At 45.8% G+C, this 24510-nt stretch overlaps 2 protein-coding genes across 2 annotated transcripts in view; one reads left to right on the forward strand and one right to left on the reverse strand.

Moving 5' to 3' along the window:
* The window catches only part of MRPL27 (mitochondrial ribosomal protein L27), a 35077-nt gene extending 32952 nt beyond the window's left edge, over positions 1-2125 (reverse strand). Inside the window, exon 1 of the mRNA XM_075347499.1 lies at positions 1996-2125. Coding sequence (XP_075203614.1) covers positions 1996-2110 — 115 coding nt within the window. The 5' untranslated portion in view covers positions 2111-2125. The remainder of the gene's footprint in view (positions 1-1995) is intronic.
* EME1 (essential meiotic structure-specific endonuclease 1) lies at positions 2075-19097 on the forward strand. The gene is made up of 8 exons (XM_075347497.1): positions 2075-2514; positions 10599-10726; positions 13721-13807; positions 13910-14019; positions 14088-14208; positions 14293-14408; positions 16687-16876; positions 17396-19097. Exons 1-8 carry the CDS (start codon positions 2109-2111, stop codon positions 17564-17566), a joined length of 1329 nt encoding a protein of 442 aa, XP_075203612.1. The 5' UTR covers positions 2075-2108; the 3' UTR covers positions 17567-19097.
* The last annotated feature ends 5413 nt before the right edge of the window (positions 19098-24510 follow it).

The raw sequence follows: 24510 nt of genomic DNA on the forward strand, positions 1-24510 counted from the left end.
TTACACGGCCGCAGTGTCTCCTGCTCGGAGGGCTCCACACACGCCGCCGTCTCCATACACTGTATACACATTACACGGCCGCAGTGTCTCCTGCACGGAGGGCTCCACACACGCCGCCGTCTCCATACACTGTATACACATTACACGGCCGCAGTGTCTCCTGCACGGAGGGCTCCACACACGCCGCCGTCTCCATACACTGTATATACATTACACGGCCGCAGTGTCTCCTGCTCGGAGGGCTCCACACACTGTATATACACATTACACGGCCGCAGTGTCTCCTGCTCGGAGGGCTCCACACACTGTATATACACATTACACGGCCGCAGTGTCTCCTGCTCGGAGGGCTCCACACACTGTATATACACATTACACGGCCGCAGTGTCTCCTGCTCGGAGGGCTCCACACACTGTATATACACATTACACGGCCGCAGTGTCTCCTGCTCGGAGGGCTCCACACACTGTATATACACATTACACGGCCGCAGTGTCTCCTGCTCGGAGGGCTCCACACACTGTATATACACATTACACGGCCGCAGTGTCTCCTGCTCGGAGGGCTCCACACACTGTATATACACATTACACGGCCGCAGTGTCTCCTGCACGGAGGGCTCCACACACGCCGCCGTCTCCATACACTGTATATACATTACACGGCCGCAGTGTCTCCTGCACGGAGGGCTCCACACACTGTATATACACATTACACGGCCGCAGTGTCTCCTGCTCGGAGGGCTCCACACACTGTATATACACATTACACGGCCGCAGTGTCTCCTGCTCGGAGGGCTCCACATACTGTATATACACATTACACGGCCGCAGTGTCTCCTGCTCGGAGGGCTCCACATGCTGTATATACACATTACACGGCCGCAGTGTCTCCTGCTCGGAGGGCTCCACACACTGTATATACACATTACACGGCCGCAGTGTCTCCTGCTCGGAGGGCTCCACACACTGTATATACACATTACACGGCCGCAGTGTCTCCTGCTCGGAGGGCTCCACACACTGTATATACACATTACACGGCCGCAGTGTCTCCTGCACGGAGGGCTCCACACACTGTATATACACATTACACGGCCGCAGTGTCTCCTGCTCGGAGGGCTCCACACACTGTATATACACATTACACGGCCGCAGTGTCTCCTGCTCGGAGGGCTCCACACACTGTATATACACATTACACGGCCGCAGTGTCTCCTGCACGGAGGGCTCCACACACTGTATATACACATTACACGGCCGCAGTGTCTCCTGCTCGGAGGGCTCCACACACTGTATATACACATTACACGGCCGCAGTGTCTCCTGCTCGGAGGGCTCCACACGCTTTATATACACATTACACGGCCGCAGTGTCTCCTGCTCGGAGGGCTCCACATGCTGTATATACACATTACACGGCCGCAGTGTCTCCTGCTCGGAGGGCTCCACACACTGTATATACACATTACACGGCCGCAGTGTCTCCTGCTCGGAGGGCTCCACACACTGTATATACACATTACACGGCCGCAGTGTCTCCTGCACGGAGGGCTCCACACACTGTATATACACATTACACGGCCGCAGTGTCTCCTGCACGGAGGGCTCCACACACTGTATATACACATTACACGGCCGCAGTGTCTCCTGCTCGGAGGGCTCCACACACTGTATATACACATTACACGGCCGCAGTGTCTCCTGCACGGAGGGCTCCACACACGCCGCCGTCTCCATACACTGTATATACATTACACGGCCGCAGTGTCTCCTGCACGGAGGGCTCCACACACGCCGCCGTCTCCATACACTGTATATACACATTACACGGCCGATGCACGGAGGGCTCCACACACAGGCGGACCCGGTCAGGGGAAGGTCACCGGGCCGTATGAAGCAGGCCGACCCCCGGTACGCTCAGTGCTCCGGTACTGCCCGGGACCAGGAGAGCCCGCCGAGTCCAGCTGCTTCAGACCCCGCGGCGCCACTTACCGAGCAGACGAGCCGCTCCGCACACCACCGACATGACGGCCACCGGGATGACAGCGTCACTTCCGCTTCCGCTCTCCTTATCCGGCGGCAAATATAAAAATGATTTAGACGCCATGAGCTCCTCGTCTGAGGCCAGTGAGGCGGACGACCTGCCCCGGGTGCCCTTTCTGGTACCGGCCACTCATCGCTCCAATGTTATTGTTCTCAGCAGCGACAGCGATGACGACCACTCACCCGACCTCCCGCTGCTCCAGCGCCTCTCCGCCCCTCCTCCAGGGGTCGCTGCGCCGCCACCTGCTTCCCAAAGGAGCTCCTCTTCCTGTGTTGTTCCTGCTAGACCACTAGGGAGCGCTGCTCCAAGGACTGCTCCCCTACAATGCTCAGCCTCACGTGACCCACCAGCGCTACGTCTAATGGCCAGTGACCAGCGGATCCGTCCAACGCGGGACCCCTCCAAGGTCTGCCAGCCCAGGAAGGGGAAGAAGAGCGCAGACGTGGTGACGGTTACCATAGACCCCGGTACAGCACTGCACCCTTTGCCTGGCAGGGGGCCGCCAGTAGAAATTTCAGGGCACCATACTGGCAAAATTTTGGGGCCCCCTTGAAACTCTGCTCAGTTCCCCCCCAGCTCTGCCTTCACCTTTCAAACCTTCCACAGTTTCACCACCATTCTTGAAAAAAAAAAAAAAAAAATAAAATATATATATATATTACATACACACACAGTCACACACACACACACACACACACACACACACACACACACACACACACACACACACACAGTCAGTCATGGCCAATAGTGTTAGCACACTTGAAGTTGTTTGAGAAAATGAAGCATTTCCCTTAGAAAATTAATAATACACCCCTACACCTCCCCTCTCCATATTATACCCTCTACATTGCCCCTCTCCATAATATCTCTCCCATACTGCCCCTATGTTTATCCCCACACACACACTGCCCCTCAGTGTACCCCCACACAATACTTCTGTGTATAATATCCCTGCACACTGCCCCTCTATATAATATTCCTCACACACACTGCCCCGTGTATAATACTCCCCGCACACTCACTTCTCCTCTGTATAATATTCCCCACACACTAGCACTGGTGTATTATCCCCATACACACACATTGCCTCTCTGTATAATATCCTCCTTTGTATATATGTCTGCATCCTTGCCCCTTCCTGGTATGTATGTCCCCATCCTGGTTTATTGTTCCCTTCCTAGCATATATGTCCCCATCCAGGGACCCTCCTTTTATTTTTGTCCCTATCCTGGTATATATGTCCTATTCTGGGCACCTGCTGGTATGTATATCCCTCCTTGGCACATTTTGGTATATATGTCACCATCCTGGTTTTTGTCCCCTTCCTGGTATATATCTCCTCCTTCTTGTATATATGTGCCCTTCCTGGGCCTTTCCTCGTATATTTGTCTACTGCAAAAGATAAAAAAAAAAAAAAAAAAAAAAAATTTTACTCACCCTGAGCAGCAATGCATTTCAGCTGGATGTGTGCCCTCCACACATCAAGCTAAAGCAAGGAATGGGCTGCAGTCAGCGGGCGCTGCTACCACCCTGTGCTGCAGTCAGCAGACGCCCCACCACCACCCTGTGCTGCAGTCAGCGGACGCCCCACCACCACCCTGTGCTGCAGTCAGCGGACGCCCCACCACCACCCTGTGCTGCAGTCAGCGGACGCCCCACCACCACCCTGTGCAGTCAGTGGGCTCCTCCACCCCCGGCGATCTACAGCTCTTAAAGCACCTACCTCTCCCTGCCGGTTGCCGGACCCTCACCAGCTCTGCGTTTCCCGCAGCACTGTGATGAGGCGCAGAGTGATGACCTCATCACGCTGGGCTGCGGGATGACACGCAGCCTCCCTGCTCTGCTCCACTCCCAGTTCCGCCCCCAACACATGGCTAATTTGCATGCGATGCTCTAGAAGGGCTTCGCATGCACCTTAGTCATGTGCAGTAGTGGCTGGACCCCTCTGCTGCGGCTGTGACTGGGGCTTGGTGAAGGGGATGGGGGGTCAAGGCTTTATAAAGCTAAGTAATTACCCCAGGCTCGGCCGGGCCCCTGCTCTTCACTGGGCCCGGTACACCAGTCACAGTATTAATTCCCTAATGGCAGCCCTGGCCTAGCATATTCTCACCTGGGGTCTTCTAATACTTCTGAGATAGAAACAAACTCTAGAAGTTGTCCCATTGTGTTCTGTACATGCACCAACTGGCATTACATGGGAAGCCAGCAACTGTATAGCCAGGGGGGGGTTCCCCAACTCCTTGAATTAGATATAGTGGACCCACAGTTGGGAAGAAGCAGGGCCCATTTAGACAAAGTGGGGTCCTGAATGCTCACATATTGCACGAGCACACACAACATTAAAGGGTTTATCCAGGATGTTAAAAAATTGTGCCTATGCACTAATAGGCACGTAGTTGCTACCCACTTGCCTGTTGTGCCCGTCGCTACCCACCTGCCTGTTGTGCCCGTCGCTACCCACCTGCCTGTTGTGCCCGTCGCTACCCACCTGCCTGTTGTGCCCGTCGCTTCTCTGGGCCAGAACAGATAACTCCTGCCGGTGATTCAGCTGATTGACAGTCGGCTCCCCAGTTTGGCAGCAGACAGACAGCTGTCAATGAGTAAGATGTCGGCTGTCCTGCCCAGTCTACAGAGCAGAAAATATACTGCCACTCTGCTGATGAAGCCACTATATCACTGGCAGGAGCACTCTGTGACCAATCTGTGCCAGCGAAGAATGGTGCCGGGCACAACAGGCAGGAAGGTAGCAAGTTGCAACTAACCTTCCTGTAAGTGCTTGGGCACATTCTTTTTAAGTCTTGGATATAGCCTTTAAGTTGCATTTACATGCACCCAGTTCAGGCCATTAAACGAGTGCGATTGACAGGTGCGTGTTTACCAGCCACTTCAAACAGGCTGAGGAAGACTGATGGGCACCGAAGGATCACTGGCAGATCAATCTGTCCCCATATAGTATCATGTTATCTCCTGTTTACATCGGGCGATGTGTTATGAGAACAATGACTTGTTCCACCATGTACAATCCAATCACCCAATGGAAGAGCGTCATTATTCTCATTGGGTGATTGCTGATCTGTATACACCTATGAACGCTTTCCTGCACCACCGGGATTTAGAAATGTGGATGCTATAAGCACACAGTATGTGACACAAACACTGTATATAACATATGTAAGTATACATAGAGCACATACATACATTCATAGCACATACATGTATACATAGGGAACATGCGTATATACATATATGTATACATAGAACACTTACATGTATACAGAGGATGTACAAAAAAATGTGTAAGTTGAGCACATGCATAAAATATATATATTATATATATATATATATATATATATATATATATAAATGTGTATGTATATATTTATCAGTACAGACCAAAAGTTTGGACACACCTCATTCAAAGAGTTTTCTTTATTTTTATGACTCTGAAAATTGTAGATTCACATTGAAGACATCAAAACTATGAATTAACACATGTGGAATGAAATACTTAACAAAAAAGTGTGAAACAACTGAAAATATGTCTTATATTCTAGGTTCTTCAAAGTAGCCACCTTTTGCTTTGATTACTGCTTTACACACTCTTGGCATTCTCTTGATGAGCTTCAAGAGGTAGTCACCGGAAATGGTTTTTCAACAATCTCGAAGGCGTTCCCAGACATGCTTAGCACTTGTTGGCCCTTTTGCCTTCACTCTGCGGTCCAGCTCACCCCAAACCATCTCAATTGGGTTCAGGTCTGGTGACTGTGGAGGCCAGGTCATCTGGCGTAGCACCCGATCACTCTCCTTCTTAGTCAAATAGCCCTTATACAGCCTGCAGGTGTGTTTGGGGTCATTGTCCTGTTGAAAAATAAATGATGGTCCAACTAAACGCAAACCGGATGGAATAGCACGCCGCTGCAAGATGCTGTGGTAGCCATGCTGGTTCAGTAGGCCTTCAGTTTTGAATAAATCCCCAACAGTGTCACCAGCAAAGCACCCCCACACCATCACACCTCCTCCTCCATGCTTTACATGCCTGGTTCTGTTACGTCACCGCCTGAGTCTGCTCCAGCGACTTCTGCTCCGATCGCCAGGCGACGCCGTGTTCCTGCCGTGGATGGTGCTGGTGACGGGAGAGGAGTCGATGCCAGCGGCACCGGTGGGCGCAGGCTCCGATCATCCACTGGGCTGGGTTATCTTGGGATCTGCAGTACCGCTGGCTGACTGTAGGTGGCGGGTGTCTCCCAGCTGAAGTACCATCATTCAGCTACAGCTAATGGGAAGACACCACACCCTTCTTATTCCCCCTCCTGTCTGCTGGCCTCTGCCAGAGATAGTTCTGAGTCTGGCTCATGTGCTGTTTGTTTTCTGATTCCTGTGCGCTGACTTGCTTGTTGTTGACTACCCTTCTGCCTGCTGTTTTGTACCTCGCTGCCCGACCCGGATCTGACCACTGCTACGTTTTCTGTTTACGCCTTTGCCTGCCGATTCTGTCCCTGTTCTGCTATTCCTGGTTTGACCCTGCCTGACGACTACTCTCATCGGACTGCAGCCTTCCACGGGTAGAGATCTCCAGGGCCTTGTGTAATTCCAAATCCCTGTATAGGGGTTAAAGGGTTTCAGGGTTCTGGGGTCCTGCTTGGTGAGGGGCTTCCCTCTAGTCTGTCCATTACATTCTGAGTCTGTTTATCCAGGCAGGTGTTACAGGTTCCCACTGTGGAGTCCATCCGTTCACCTTTTCTGCGTCGCACAAAGACACGGTGGTTTGATCCAACGATCTCAAATTTGGACTCATGAGACCAAAGCACAAATTTCCACTGGTCTAATGTCCATTCCTTGTGTTCTTTAGCCTAAACAAGTCTCTTCTGCTTGTTGCCTGTCCTTAGCAATGGTTTCCTAGCAGCAATTTTACCATGAAGGCCTGCTGCACAAAGTCTCCTCTTAACAGTTGTTCTAGAGATGTGTCTGCTACTAGAACTCTGTGTGGCATTGACCTGGTCTCTAATCTGAGCTGCTGTTAACCTGCAATTTCTGAGGCTGGTGACTTGGATAAACTTATCCTCCGCAGCAGAGATGACCCTTGGTCTTGCTTTCCTGGGGCGGTCCTCATGTGAGCCAGTTTCTTTGTAGCGTTTGATGGTTTTTGCCACTGCACTTGGGGACACTTTCAAAGTTTTCCCAATTTTTCGGACTGACTGACCTTCATTTCTTAAAGTAATGATGGCCACTCGTTTTTCTTTACTTAGCTGCTTTTTTTCTTGCCATAATACAAATTCTAACAGTCTATTCAGTAGGACTATCAGCTGTGTGTCCACCAGACTTCTGCACAACACAACTGATGGTCCCAACCCCATTTATAAGGCAAGAAATGCCACTTATTAAAGCTGACAGGGCACAACTGTGAAGTGAAAACCATTTCCGGTGACTACCTCTTGAAGCTCATCAAGAGAATGCCAAGAGTGTGCAAAGCAGTAATCAAAGCAAAAGGTGGCTACTTTGAAGAAACTAGAATATAAGACATATTTTCAGTTGTTTCACACTTTTTTGTTAAGTATTTCATTCCACATGCGTTAATTCATAGTTTTGATGCCTTCAATGTGAATCTACAATTTTCAAAGCCATGAAAATAAAGAAAACTCTTTGAATAAAAGGTGTGTCCAAATTTTTGGTCTGTGCTGTGTAATATATATATATATATATATATATATATATATATATATATATATATATATATATATATATATATATATATATATATATAATATATATTACACACACACACTATACCACAAGTGACTACACCCCTCGCATTTTTGAAAATATTTTATATCTTTTTACAGGACAACACTGCAGATATGACCCTTTTGATACAATGTACTGCAGTCAGTGTACAGCTTAATTTAATGTAATGTATAACAGTGTAAAATTTGGTGCCATGTAAACTCACCACACAACCATTAATGTCTAAACCGCTGACAACAAAAGTGAGTACACCCCAAGTGAAAACAGCCAAACTGTGCCTAAGTGTGAATATTGTGTGTGGTCACCATTATTTTCAAGCACTGCTTTAACTCTCTTGGGCATGGAGTTCTCTAGAGCTTCACAGGAGCCACTGGAATCCTTTTCCATCCTACATAACATCACAGGGCTGGCACAGATGCTCAATAGGGTTTAGGTCAGGAGACATGCTTTACCCTCAGTTTCTTTAGCAAGGCTGTGGTCCCTTTGAAGGTGTGTTTGGGGTTGTTATGTTGGAATACTGCCCTTAGGCACAGTTTCCAAAAGGCAGGAGATCATACTCTGCTTCAGTAAGTGACAGTACATGTTGGCATTCATGGGTCTCTCAATGAACTGTAGCTCCCCACAGCCGGCAGCACTCGTGAAGCCCCAAACCATGACCCTCCCACCTCCATGCTTGACTGTAGGCAAGACAAACTTGTCTTTGTACTCCTCACCTGGTTGCCGTCACACATGCATAAAACCATCTGAACCAAATATGTTTATCATCCTCTCATCAGACCACAGGACGTGGTTCCAGTAATCCATGTCTTTAGTCTGCTTGTCATCAGTGAACTACGGACAGGCTTTCTTTTGCATCATCTTTAGAAGAGGTTTCCTTCTGGGATTGCAGCTGTGCAGAACAATTTGATGCAGTGTGTGGCATATGGTCTTAGCACTGACAGGCTGACACCCCCCCTTTAACCTCTGCAGCAATGCTGGCAGCACTTATATTTGATATTTGAAAAGACAACCTCTAGATATGACCAACTTCTTTGGTCGACCATGGCGAGGCCTGTTCTGAGAGGAACCTGTCTTGTTAAACCGCTGTATGGTCTTGGCCTCTGTGCTGCAGCTCAATTTCAGGGTGTTGCCAATCTTCTTAAAGCCTAGGACATCTTTATATAAAACAATTCTTTTTTTTCAGATCCTCAGAGAATTTTGTGGCAAGTTGAGTGACCAGTATGAGAGAGTGTGTGAGTGAGAACACCAAATTTACCACACCTGTTCCCCATTCACACCTGAGCTCTTCTAACATTCATGAGTCACATGACACTGGGGAGGGAAAATAGCTAATTGGGCACAATTTGGGCATTTTCAATTAGGGGTGTTCTCCCTTTTATTGCCAGCTGTTTTGATATTAAAGGCCGTGCGTTGGTTGAGTTACTTACAGGATACACCAAATTTACACTATTATACAAGCTGTACCCTGACTACTTTACATTGTATCATAGTGTCATATCTTCAGTGTTGTCCCATTACACAATATTAACACACGTACATGTACATGTGTGCACATAGTATGTACATACAACACACAGCACATATATACAAACACACACACACACACGTATTAGCAGTGCACATATATGCTCAGAGCCCATCCTATTTTGACTGGCGCAGAGTTGCGCATGTTCGACCACCTTTCCATAGTCCTGTGCTTAGCTATTTCTGCCATAGACAATGAAGGGAGCAGAGGCTGAGCATGTGCATCTCTGCTCCATACAAGATCAGGGTGAGGAGACCCAGTGATGGGATCACTAGGGTCCCTGCAGTCAGGCTCACAGCGATTACAAGTTATCATATATTCTGTGGGTAGGGGATAACTTGTGATTATTGAAAAGAGGTCTTTAAATTAAACCATAAGGCGTATGTACAACTGCATTTCTATTCAGGTGTGGACAATGGATCCCTATAGAAGTCCTGTCTGTGGGTGCCTTCAGTGATCAACAACTTTAACAACTGCTCACAGGATATTTGTGATTCTGAAAAGATTCCATTTAAAAAAGGCTATCACCAGTTTATTTTTTTTTTTGCAACTCTGTCTGAGAGCAGCGTGATGTAGGGGTGGAGATCCTGACTCCAGTGATGTCATCTGCTAGGCTTCTTAGTGCAGTTCTCATTAACCCTAGAACGCATACCTGGGGCCTCGCAGGCCTGCTAGGTCATTTGTTTTCTATGGTAGATTGTTATGCTTGTGCGTTCTAGGGTTAAAAAGTGTCTTCTCTGCTGCAGATCAACCAGTTCTTTGAATGCTGAGCTCTGTAATGCCCACTCCACTGATAACTTACTGTGTACATTGCATAGGCAGAAAGCTCGCAATCATTGGTGGCGGTGTGGTTGGACTACCTGGCAGCAGGCCAAGTAGTCCTCTAGTGATAATCTCCTGCTGGTAAAGTACTGATTTTATAAAAATGACACTAAGCAGCCCAGTAAATGACATATCGCTGGAATCGGGGTTTCTGTCTCTAAAATCTACTTTACACAGTGCGACATCGCTGGCGATCTCATTAGCGATGTGAAATTCTAGATCGCAAGTGCGATCTGTCGAGATCGCACTTGCGTAAAATGACCTATGTGCGATCTCAAAAGATCGCACTTGCGATCTAGAATTTCACATCGCTAATGAGATCGCTAGTGATGTCGCAGCATGTAAAGTACCCTTTAGTAATGCTGCTTTTAGGTAGGGTAGCAAAAACCTGGTGACAGTTTCCCTCATGTAGTTGATGGTTTGTGCATAAATCAGTAATAGAGCAGTTCTATTTTCCAGTTCTCCTACAGGATGGATCTGGTGGACAAGTGCTAAGTGCTCTACAGGCGCAAGAAAGTCCATGTGTCATCCAGTCTCAGCCACTGCCAAGGAGCATCACGTGGAGCCGAACCGGGGAGAACATAGATGTGAGTGGTATTATTATATATCCATAATAATCATGGTCACAATTTAAAGGGGTTGCCCCCTACTCTGGCAGCCCTTCTTAACTACTATATTCTGCACTGTAAGATAGAAGTATCCTAAACTCCCCTCCCATATAGACACCAGGTCTCCTGAGGCTCACATGGCATTGGCTGTGGTCTCAAGCATATCAATCAGTGGCAGATATTGAGGTGCTTTGCTCTCTTTAATGATCTATTTAACATTTTTCCAACTTTTGAAGAAAAGGTACTTCATAGTCAGCAGCTAGCAGCTGCCTTGTAGCATACAGTGTATTTTTATCTTTAGAATTGCACACGGTCACTGCATCCACATTATCGGTGGTAGCAGACCGTACTACACAGCCCTGCTAGGATTGGAGTTTATTCCATCCACATTCGTTTAGCTCTTATGCCTCCTGCAATCTGTAGCAACTGCATCATCTTAGGGTACTTTCACACTTGCTTTGAACGGCATCCATTGCTATCCGCCGCCTTGAGGAATTACGGTAACCGTTGCAGGAAACCGTTTATTCCTCATAGACTTCTATTAGCTATGGATAACAACGGATAGTCTTGCGTTGCATCCACCCCGCGGCGCATCAGTTGTTATGTCGCTGACTGTCAGTGACCGTCAGGTGGAGGGAACGCTGAATGTAGCGTTTTTTTGTTGCTGTAAAAAAACGCACTCCGTAGGATTCCGTTGGGATCCGTTATGAGCAGCATGTCCTGCAGAACGTTCTAAATCGTTTAAAAGCACTCCTGGTCTCTCTATCGGTCTCTCTCTGTCTCTAGCTCTCTGTCGGTCTATCTCTCTTTCTCTGTCAATGTCGGTCTATCTCTCTCTTTATCTGTTGGTCTGTCTCTCCCTCTCTCCCCCTCCCTTATACTCACCGATCACAGTCGCGGCACTGCATGACTGTCACACTTCTCTGGCGGCTTCTCCTCTTTTGAAAATGCCGGCCGCTCATTATTCCATTTAGTATTCACTGCTTCCCCGCCAACCGGCGCCTATGATTGGTTACAGTCAGACATTCTCCCACACTGAGTGACAGCTATCTCACTGCAACCAATCACAGCTGCCGGTGGGCGGGTCTATATCGTGCAGTCCAATAAATAATTAAACCGGCGTGCGGTCCCCCCCAATTTTGATACCAGTCAAGGTAAAGCCACACGGCTGGAAGGCTGGTATTCTCAGGATGGGGAGCCCCACATTATGGGGAGCCCCCCAGCCTAAAAATATCAGCCAGCAGCCGCCCGGAATTGCCGCATCCATTAGATGCGACAGTCCCGGGACTGTACCCGGCTCATCCCGAATTGCCCTGGTGCGGTGGCAATCGGGGTAATAAGGAGTTAATGGCAGCAGCCCATAGCTGCCACTAAGTCCTAGGTTAATCATGGCAGGCGTCTATGAGACACCCACAATGATTAACGTGTAAGTGAAAGTAAATAAACACATACACCCAAAAAAATACTTTATTTGGAATAAAAGATAAAAAAACCACCCTCTTTCACCACTTTATTAATCCCCATATACCCCTCCAGGTCCGGCGTAATCCCACACGAGGTCCCGCGACGCATCCAGCTCTGCTACATGAAGCTGACAGGAGCGGACGTAGAACACCGCCGCTCTCTGTCAGCTCCAGGCAGCAACTGAAGTGAGTCGCGCTGTCAGCGGGGACGTCACTAAGGTAGTGTGTGCGGTGATGATGGGAGCAGTAGTGCCGGTGTGTGTGCGGTGATGATGGGAGCGGTAGTGCCGGTGTGTGTGCGGTGATGATGGGTGCGGTAGTGCCTGTGTGTGTGCGGTGATGATGATGGGGGCGGTAGTGCCGGGGTGTGTGCAGTGATGATGATGGGTGCGGTAGTGCCGGTGTGTGTGGTGATGATGAGTGCGTTAGTGCCGGGGTGTGTGCAGTGATGATGGGGGCTCTCTCTCGGCTTAACGCAACGCGTTATTTCACAGGAATCCGTTGCCTTTATATCACACTATTTACAACGCATCCATCACATTATTATTATTATTATTATTATTATTATTTATTATTATAGCGCCATTTATTCCATGGCGCTTTACAAGTGAAAGAGGGTATACGTACAACAATCATTAACAGTACAAGACAGACTGGTATAGGAGGAGAGAGGACCCTGCCCGCGAGGGCTCACAGTCTACAGGGAATAGGTGATGGTACAATAGGTGAGGACAGAGCTGCACATGCATCATACAACGTATTGTGACGGATGGCGTTCACCGCAAGTGTGAAAGTACCCTTAGTTATTAATCAAAGGAAATAAATTCCCCTCATCGCCCTCCTTAGCATGATTGCAAGGTGCCGATGGGCTGCAATGATAGCCAGTAGCCAGAAAAGGTCCTCTGGTCTGCTATCTTGGAACATTATGACAATGTGTATTTGATGAAGAATGTAAAACTCATCTGGGATTTATCAGTAAAAAAAAAAATAATAAAAATTACTAAAGAGAATAAAAATATAAGGAGATCTATATGCATATGTGAGGTTGAGGCCTTGGTTCCTCTTGAGTTTTGCACAGATGAGTGCAATCCGATTAAAACATCAGATTGCACTCACACCAGTGTAATACTATGGGGCAGAGTCCATCTGAGATTGATTACTCATGCCATAGCGGCATGAGAAATAAATTGCAACCTGCTGCGTTTGGCAGCGAGTCTTTCCTCACATGCACCCATGCAAGTCTATGGGAGTGTGTGAAACATCGCACTGCACTCGCATGTCATCCAAGTGCAGTGTGATGTACACAGAGACAGGCAGTGGAGGAGAGGGGAAGAAAGTATTCCCTCCCTCTTTTCTGCAGCTGTGATCCGATCGCAAGATCAGATCACAGTCATCTGACCCTTGGCTGACGATCGCAGCAAAGGGTCATTAGCATATTGCTTCCAATGCTCTCATATCAGAAGCTATGCGCAAGTAGAACTGAGGCCTAACAGTACACATTTTCTCCCAGGGAGAAGCTTTTTACCAAGAAGAAGCAGAAATTCTGGTCCTTGTGCCAGCAGAAGACTTTGTTGCCATGGTCCAGAACAGTAAAATAGTGAGGACATTTTTCTGTTTTCCATTTCACCTTTCAGATAAAATGAATCACAAGTTTCCTTATTCTTCATGGTCTGACCCTTCTCTGTTTCTTGTATCTCAGGAAGCTGGTGAAAGCACTGATACTTTAAGCAGCTTTGTGGCACATGTGGTATCCAAAAAATCATGTGCCATTCCTACACTCGTGGTAATGGAGATGGAGAAATACTTCAAGTAGGTCTTGGGAAGAGATATGATATAAATTTAGTGAATGTCATTTCACCCTTCTCCGAATTTCACAGGAATCAGAAGACAAATAGCCGGAAGAAGCTTCAGGACGCTGTCCGGAGGGAAGCTCCTAAGGGAAATAAAAGGAAACGCAAGGAAGAAGTTCCACAACTGAGCAAGGTGGATGTGGAAGAAGTAAGGCGCTTCTTGGCCACAAGCCCCCTGACTGTCCTTTTCTTGTGATGTCTGGCTTCCTATTTCTTATCTTCTTTCTCTCAGGCTCTGATGGCTTTACAGCTGCACACAGATGTCCATGTTTGGTTCCTGGAAACCTGGAAGGAGTTTTCAGACTTTGTCTGCATGTTTAGCAAAGCAGTGGCAGAGGCCCCCAGCAAGTAAGGACATTACTAACACAACTCACAGTGTGCTATCCGTAAGATTCCTTTTGGCCAACAGCTATCTCTCCTAACTGCCCCATATGCAGGAAAGCTCAGCTTAGTACTCCTGTTTTTTATTAGATGTTACGTTACTTCTCTTTTGGCAGGTTATTGACCAGAAATCCAACATGCTGGCTTTCTTTTCTTCCCTGACGTCATTTGTCAGAGAAGAAATGGGAGGCTCCCATACACATTGAACTGTCAATGGTGATGGCTACCATTATACTAATGTGTATGGGGGGACTTTACTTTAGCTTTATTCATCAATTTAATTCTCCTTGGATCATTACTGGAAATTGTAGAGAATTTCAACCTACGGTACTCAGGTCAATGATCACTCAAGATACAGCGACAACACTGGAAGTCAATAGGAAATTATGGGCAATAGGAATCTATGGGCAAATCAACAATGAAGTCACTGGACAAGGTCTTCAAGTCAAAGAACATTTCACTGACGATAAAGAAAGAAGACTTAAGAAGAATAGACGCCTTCAAAATGTGGTGCTGGAGAAGGGTGTTATCAATACCATCGAGGGGAATAAACAAATCAATTTTGGAACAAATAAAGCCAGACATGTCACACTAATTTAGGATCACCAAGCTACGACTTGCTTACTGGAACACAATGTACAGCAATCACTGGAGAAGGATATCATGGTCGTAAGAATAGAATGAACAAGGCGAAGAGAAAAACTAGAAAGCCGATGGCTTGACACAATCAAGGAAATGTTAAGATGAAGGCTCTCTCTTTGAAAAGCGTCAACATATTTCTCCATGTCCCACTGATGTTTTAAGTTACTGGAAAGGAAGGAATAATTTTAATTCTTCTACCAAGTTTCCAGATAGATATAGATATACCGTATTTTTCGCTTTATGAGACGCACTTTTCCTCCCAAAAATTTGGGAGGAAAATGGGGGGTGCGTCTTATAATCCGAATATAGCGGTACCTGGGGGTCCTGTCTGTGCGGCGATCGGGCGGCCGGGTGCCTGTGGCTGCGTGCAAGCGGCCGGGTACCTGTGCTTGCGTGCAGTGGCAGCCGGGTACCCGTGGCTGTGTGCGGCCGGGCGCTGTGTGCGGCCGGGTGCCCGTGCGGGCGGCAGACGGCTGCGGCCCTCACACAGGCACCTGGCTGCCGCCCGCACGCAAGCACAGGTACCCAGCCGCTTGCATGCAGGGTGGGCGGGCAGCCTGCTGGCTGACACTCTGTGCGTGCGGGGCGGGCGGCTGTGCAGCAAGTTACCCAGTTTGTCCGTGGTCCCACTTTCAAATGATGGCGCCAGGGGCGGACGCGCGCGCGCTGCTCCGGGAGTCAGCGCGTGCGCAGATTGAGCCCTTGGATGAGAGCTCCATGTGCGCATGCGCCACTCCAGGCGACATCACTTGAATCGGAACCGCGGACACACTGGGAAAACACGGCATCGGTCTGCTCCACCACTGAGCCGTCACCGCCGCTGCTACCACTGAGCCATCATTTGAACCCGGACAGCGGACACTGGGACACTCACTGCACCGGCCTTCTGCACGACTCACCCGCTGCCGCCACCACGGACCCCGCGGCTCCTGCCACCACGGACCCGCTGCCACTGACCCGCCGCGCCTACCAGCACAACCTGTGCCTCCTGTGACCCCCGCTTCACCACCACTGCTGCCACCCTAAGGTAAGAGAACACCGGAGTATAAGACGGACCCCATTTTTCTTTTTTTTTACCTTTTTTTTTTTTATGTCTAAATTTGGGGTGCGTCTTATAATCCGGTGCGTCTTATAAAACAAAATAAATACGGTAGATAGCTAGAGATAGAAATATAGATAGAGATAGATTAGATAGATATTTGGTTTTGGTTTTTTTTTATTGCCATCAAGAAAATAGCGGACAAGACCCTGGTGGAAATATATAGACTTGCACAAGATCATACATGAAGTAGCTCTGTCTCGAGATCGAGCCAAAGGCCCTTTAATATTTAAATAATAATAAATAGAAAAATATCACTCATATTTGCCAACCTATGTGTTTGGTCAGATTCTCAATCTTTTGAATCCTAACAAGTAAAATGGGTATTTCTTTTCTTATCGTTGCATAGTTCCTTATGACTGTTTTTTGGATAATGATTCTTAAAATTACCATTAATCATGCAGCTCAACAGAAAAGTGTAATATGTCAAAGGTATTGTGGTATTTCACCTCTCCATATCCATCTGGCATAGTGAATTTACTCATGTATTTGATTTGCTTTCAGGAGGCAACGGGACAATTCGTCCTTCTCATTCTACCTGGATGGAGAGTGGGCCAGTGGGGTTAAAGTCGAGCGCTGTGGAAAGGGTCTGCTGGAAGTATGGAAGAGGCAGATCCAGCAGTTCAACAGGGTCAGTGTGGAGGTGGCTAGTGCCATAGTGGCAGTCTATCCTTCTCCTCAGTTACTGGTTAAGGTGAGTGTTAGTTTTTAAAGGCTTTTTCCCCCACTTCTGCCTGCTTCTCGGTCCCAGCCATCAGACAGGGCTACACGTGCAGCAGAGATTAGTCCTGATAAGCTGTTGGCATAACTCCCATAGAAATGAATGTGTTATGGAAACCACACAGCAGGAGTTATCTCAACACTGTAGTTCCTTGTTATACGCTGTTTCCGTAACTGTAACTTATTTCCATCTGCGTTAGAGAAACAGCAAATCCCACTTTTACTCGGCTTTTTTCACAATATTGCCACTAGTGACTAGGACATAAAGCAGTTTTCTTAGTTCAGCCATAAAAGGCAGAGATGAAACTATCCTTATCATGTCTTTATTCCTTAGAAGCTAAAGTATGTATTGTTCCTAGGTTAGTGACAAATCATGTTGAGTTATTAGCCATCTATAGGTAAAATGCCTTGTAAAATCTGCCTAGTAATACTATTGTCTGTTGTTCAAACCCATTTATGGTTGTCGTTTAGTAAAAATGACTTTCTTCCTCAGGCCTATCATCGCTGTCTGACGGATACAGAGAGGCACAACCTTTTAAGTGACATACTTGTGCGCCGTGGTGAAGGCGTTATCTCTACCTCCAGACGTGTGGGACCTGAACTGTCCAAGCGCATCTATCAGCAGCTTATGTCAGAAGAACCCGAGTTATCACTTGATTTATAATGGAACTGGAGATGAAACCCAGGGAGAGCTTTATGTTCACATTTTCATTTAGTTACTATGGGATACATCACATTGCTTCATGATCCATAACTTCTAAAATCCACTTTTGGGATGGGATTGACCAGTGAATAAATGTAACAATCTGTATTCCACATTACCAAACTTTAGATTGTCACTTGTGATGAGCGAGCAGTACCATGCTCGGGTACTCTTAACGAGCAGTTGGATGCTCCTGAGTATCTTGGAAGTTAATAGTGGAGGATTTTTCAGGGAAATCATCTGTAAAAATACTCAAGTTCCCAACTGATTTCCATTATACTTGGGTACTCGAGTCATGGCCATCCGAGTACTAAGCATAATATTGCTCGCTCATCACTGTCACCTCATAATGTAGAGGAGATATCAAAGAAAACCTATTAGGTGAGTGAGTTTGCAGCTAATGAGTAGCGATGACTCAAAAAGACACTTTCCTGAGTGATGAGGCATCCAATTGTGTCACCACACACGTACCAGAGAACAGTCAGTGTGGCTGTCACTACCTTACCTGCCTTCATAGGGTGGCAGGAGATTCCCTTTCCAGAGGTTATCCTGCTCTACTTACTTCTGCATTAGGAGATGAAAGGTACACCTGACATTGCACTGGCTGCAGACTGTAGGGTATAACCCATCTTGCGCATGCGCGCAGAAGTGAGAGGTGCCGAATAAACCTTTATCTGTTCCATAGTGTAGGTAGTATAAGTGACTGTCAGCACAGAATGACTGTTCACACCAAGTACAGGCCCTTGGTATATCATAGCATATGGAATAATTTAGGTTCACCTTCCCACCATCTATCTCTGCCTTCTCTGGTTCTATGAAGGCAGAGCTGTCAATCAAAGAAGAGGAGAGGGTGGAAATAGAGAGAAAACAATAACGGGGATGATTGTATCTAACATATCACATTTGTCCTGTATATAACGACTTCATTTTTATAGGAGCAAGCATACATATGACGTATTCATTTGTGGGCATACATTTCTATATCAAATTAATACAAACATTTTCAGAACAGAAACCTCCCCTAGTAATATAGCATATATGGATAAAAACACCTGAAAAGCTTTTTATTTTGGATGAAGATATTACTTATTTTTTTTTCCATATGGTTCTTTGTCTTATGGGCAATATAGGTAGAGATGTGTACAGGACCCATCTATAACAAACTTAAACTTATACTGTATAGGTCACACAGCCAAAAACAGCATGTAGTTTGGCCACGAGTTCAGACTTCCATAACTTTTGAGGTTTCGGAAACTCCTATGAACCATTACGCAGTAAAACCTGAATGTGTTGCAAAGTTGAGGATTAAAATAAAATTTGTAATATAGGATTTCGATTAGAGACGAACGGACCCGAACTTTAAGGTTTAGTGTTTGTACCAACCACAGACTTTACAAAAAAAAATAAATCCGTGTTAGACTTGGGGTGCTTTAGGTATGCTGCCAACTCAAACGAGCATTGGGGTGCTCGGCCCAGCCGCTTGCAGTGTTTGAACAGATCGCACTGGGGGGGGGGGGGTAACGGGAGCGTCATCAGATGGAGTGTGTACACAAAAAAATAAATTAATATGAAAAAACCTGGGAGTGATCTGTTTATGGCTGCCTGTATATGGGTGGAGACCCGAAGTGCTAATCATGGAGTCCCAATGAAGTTGGGGTCCGGAACAGAACATTATCTAAAGTCCGGCTGAATCCGCAGCACCCAAATGTCCACAGGTCTGCTTATCTCTAAGTATGACTAAGCTTTTTTTTATTTATTTATATATATATCTGCTGTTAACAAAATAGAATATATTAACAAAAATGTATTCTGCACACAAAAACCACAACAAATAGATAGAAATTTAATTATTAAGGCAAAGATTTTCCTCTGCAAATCTTGTCATGATCCTCTATGCATAGAAGTCCATGGCAAACACTGAAGGGTTGCCTATTGTAGGATCTGTCTGAGGCATTCCAAAGTGATAGCCATCCTGTCCCTGCCAAAAGATGATTGGATATTGCAGAGCATCATAGGATCTGCGAGTTTCTGCTACTCGTTGCAAACTATTGTTCCTTTTCTGAAGCACAATGTCACGACTTTGAAAATCATTACCTACAATCAAGATGGCTACCTCATCAAATGTGGGAGCATTGAAACGTCGCTGATGTTCACCTTGTGGTGTTTTGTCAGCTCGAATGACAACCTTGTAATGGTCATTTGGCATGCATTCAAGTGCAGCCTTGAAAAGTTGAACATATGGATTGTTGGAGTGAAGGAACTGGTGCAAAATAGTGACAATATCAAGGCGAGTGTTAGGAATTAAAGAGCATCTCCGCTGAGCCTCTGCTTCTGCATTTCCCATGAAGAAGAGTTGAAGAAATTGAGGTTCTTCTCCTTGTAATGGAAGCAGTGACCCAATTGAGTGGTAAACCTGTCCTTGAACTTTAAATGTCGGCATAAATCCTGTTGTAAACATTTCTTTTGTTGCACCAAATGATGTCATTTGGAAGCAGGAGTTGTACTTCCTAATGTTGTCCAAGAAATGCTTTGATATTGTACTGGCTAAAGAATGTATGTCTGGAACACCAATGGTGTGAACAGGGTGCAAGACTCAAAAATATACAACTAAACAATAGGATAAAGAGTTGCACACTAGTCACAATGTATAGGGGAATAATGAAAAGCATAACTGCTATAGGAATACTAGACTGAAAAATACAATGGACTATCTGAAATAAGTGAAAAACGTGAAAATGGTATCTGCATAACTACTATGAAAAATAGGAATGAGAGATATTTAGCCATTGTATTGATCAATGCAAAGGAGCCCCAAAACCAAACGCCAAGGTGCAGGTGAGGTTACACATAGGTTAGGGACCCCAAAAATAGAGATTACCTTGGCGTTTGGTTTTGGGGCTCCTTTGCATTGATCAATACAATGGCTAAATATCTCTCATTTCTATTTTTCATAGCAGTTATGCAGATACCATTTTCATGTTTTTCACTTATTTCAGATAGTCCATTGTATTTTTCAGTCTAGTATTCCTATAGCAGTTATGCTTTTCATTATTCCCCTATACATTGTGACTAGTGTGCAACTCTTTATCCTATTGTTTAGTTGTATATTTTTGAGTCTTGCACCCTGTTCACACCATTGGTGTTCCAGACGTACATTCTTTAGTTAGTATGCACTTTTTGTCTGAGAACCCTGCCCCACCCATAGCCATGTCTCTTATTTCACATATTTATAGCTTGGTCCCTTGCTTCCCATACAGAGCAAGTTTTTTAACTGCAGGTGAAGTTACACATAGGTTAGGGACCCCAAAAATAGAGATTACCTTGGCGTTTGGTTTTGGGGCTCCTTTGCATTGATCAATACAATGGCTAAATATCTCTCATTTCTATTTTTCATAGCAGTTATGCAGATACCATTTTCATGTTTTTCACTTATTTCAGATAGTCCATTGTATTTTTCAGTCTAGTATTCCTATAGCAGTTATGCTGATGTTATTCCCCTATACATTGTGACTAGTGTGCAACTCTTTATACTATTGTTTAGTTGATATTGTACTGGTACCTGTCATCAGAGACTTTAGGGGATCTGGTGGTGACAGGAGAGGTGGAAGTTTTATCTTGCCATTTGCACAGCATAAACCTGCCGGTTCATTTTTCTATTTCAGGGCACTGCAGTACATGCAGACCACATCCATTTTTCCTATCTGAACTTTAGGATGATTCTGATAGTTTATGTCTGACTGGTAACAAAAGGCAGCATGTTTCAAATCTCCAACCATTTCCTGTGACCTGGTGGAAGAAATAGCAATTCTCTTAGTGGCAAGTCGGCCTTCGCTCTGCTTAGATGACTCATTGGCCCTTGAGGAAGCAGCTCTTCTTCTCTTATCTGCAAGCCTCGCATCCCTCTCCTCAGGAACTTCATTGGCCCTTGAGGAAGCAGCTCTTCTTCTCTTGTCTGCAAGCCTCACTTCCGTCTCCTCAGAAAGTTCTTGGCCCTTGAGGAAGCAGCTCTTGTTCTCTTGTCTGCAAGCCTCGCTTCCCTCTTTTCAGATAGTTCATTGGCTCTTGAGGAAGCAGCTGCTGTTCTCGTGTGTCAGCCTTGTTTCTCGGTCTTCACATTTTTCATTGGCCCGTAATGCAGCTTTTCTTTTCGCATCAGCTGACATTTGTGCCAAGGAATTCCTTTTTGTTATGAGGCATTATTGTGGTAAAAATAGTCTGTAACTGACCGTCACATTACCTCTATGTGAGAGGATATAGAAACTGACATCAGCCTTTCCACCAACACACCCTAACTGACATCCTATTACCTTACACAAGCTTTGTTATACTGAATGTCCTTTGTTGCCTTTATTAACCAATCAGAGCTAAGATTAATTTACTGTAGCAAAATAGAAGCTGAGCTGTGATTGGTTGCTATTGGCAGCCTGATAAATCCCCAGGCAACAGAAAGCCCTCCCCCTGACAGTATATATTAGCTCACACATACACATAATAGACAGGTCATGTGGCTGACCGCTGCCGTATTTCCTATATGGTACATTTGTTGTTCTTGTAGTTTGGCTGCTTATTAATCAGATTTTTATTTTTGAAGGATAATACCAGAATTGTGTGTGTTTTATGGCGATTATGTGGCGAGGTTGGTGTATGTGTGGTGAGATGTGTGCTGAGGGTGGTATATGTGTTCAAACACGTGGTAGTGTGTGGCGCATTGTGTGTGTGTTCATATCCCTGAGTGTGGTGAGTATCCCATGTCAGGGCCCCACCTTAGCAACTGTAGGGTATATACTCTTTGGCGCCATCGCTCTCATTCTCTAAGTTCCCCTTGATCACCTCTGGCAGCTGTCAATTTGCCTCAAACACTTTTCGTTTCACTTTTTCCCCATTATGTTGATAGGGGCAAAATTGATTGATAAATTGGAACGCGCGGGGTTAAAATTTTGCCTCACAACATAGCCTATGACGCTCTCGGGGTTCAGACGTGTGAGTATGCCAAATTTTGTGGCTGTAGCTGCAACGGTGCAGATACTAATCCCGAACATACACACATACAGCTTCATATATTACTGGCTATAGTACCCGGCATAGTAACTGTCTCTCTGTGTGTCTTTCTTTGTCTGTCTGTATCTATGTCTCTGTCTGTTTCTATCTCTTTGTCTGTATTTGTATCACTCTGTCTCCCTCTCTGTGTTTGTCGGTCTCTCTCTGTGTCTGTCTCTTACCCCATCTGTCTTTGTCTGTCTCTTTGCCCGGCTGTCTCTTACTAGGACTGTCTATCTGTCTCTCTATCCATCTCACCACCAACATCATGTTACCTCACCCATAAGCTTCTTTTACTAACAGTTTATTATGTTCCTAGAGCAACCACTGACAGTTGCTATTAATAGCCTGCAGCTCCCACCTCTATTTAGTTTAATGAAGGCAGGATTTTTGAGAGTAACTGTAAAGCGCGAGGTTAAATTTTCCCGTCAAAATATAGTCTATGACGTCCCCTGGGTCACATGAGGTGTCTGTGCAAAATTTGGTGATTGTAAATGCGACGGTGCAAATTCCTTTAGCGGACATACACACATACATACATACAGTGCTGGCCAAAAGTATTGGCACCCCTGCAATTCTGTCAGATAATACTCAGTTTCTTCTTGAAAATTATTGCAATCACAAATTCTTTGGTATTATTATCTTCATTTAATTTGTCTTCAATGGAAAAAAAAAATTGTCAAAGCCAAATTGGATATAATTCCACACCAAATATAAAAAAGGTGGACAAAAGTATTGGCACTGTTTGAAAAATCATGTGATGCTTCTCTAATTTGTGTAATTAACAGCACCTGTAACTTACCTGTGGCACCTAACAGGTGTTGGCAATAACTAAATCACACTTGCAGCCAGTTGATATGGATTAAAGTTGACTCAACCTCTGTCCTGTGTCCTTGTGTGTACCACATTGAGCATGAAGAAAAGAAAGAAGACCAAAGAACTGTCTGAGGACTTGAGAATCCAAATTGTGAGGAAGCATGAGCAATCTCAAGGCTACAAGTCCATCTCCAACGACCTGAAAGTTCCTGTGTCTACGGTGTGCAGTGTCATCAAGAAGTTTAAAGCCCATGGCACTCTGGCTAACCTCCCTAGATGTGGAAGGAAAAGAAAAATTGACGAGAGATTTCAAAGCAAGATTATGCGGATGGTGGATAAAGAACCTCGACTAACATCCAAACAAGTTCAAGCTGCCCTGCAGTCCGAGGGTACAACAGTGTCAACCCGTACTATCCGTCGGCGTCTGAATGAAAAGGGACTGTATGATAGGATTATCAGGAAGACCCCACTTCTTACCCCGAGACATAAAAAAAAGGCTAGAGTTTACCAAACCTTACCTGAGAAAGCCTAAAATGTTTTGGAAGAATGTTCTCTGGTCAGATGAGACAAAAGTAGAGCTTTTGGGGGAAAGCCATCAACATAGAGTTTACAGGAAAAAAAAAGAGGCATTCAAAGAAAAGAACACGGTCCCTACAGTCAAACATGGCAGAGGTTCCCTGATGTTTTGGGGTTGCTTTGCTGCCTCTGGCACTGGACTGCTTGACCATGTGCATGGCATTATGAAGTCTGAAGACTACCAACAAATTTTGCAGCATAATGTAGGGCCCAGTGTGAGAAAGCTGGGTCTTCCTCAGAGGTCATGGGTCTTCCAGCAGGACAATGACCCAAAACACCTCAAAAACCACTAGAAAATGGTTTGATAGAAAGCACTGGAGACTACTAAAGTGGCCAGCAATGAGTCCAGACCTGAATCCCATAGAACACCTGTGGAGAAATCTCAAAATGGCAGTTTGGAGAAGGCACCCTTCAAATCTCAGGGACCTGGAGCAGTTTTCCAAAGAAGAATGGTCTAAAATTCCAGCGGAGCATTG

This window comes from Anomaloglossus baeobatrachus, chromosome 5 (assembly GCF_048569485.1).
Source record: "Anomaloglossus baeobatrachus isolate aAnoBae1 chromosome 5, aAnoBae1.hap1, whole genome shotgun sequence".
Lineage (NCBI taxonomy): Eukaryota > Metazoa > Chordata > Amphibia > Anura > Aromobatidae > Anomaloglossus > Anomaloglossus baeobatrachus.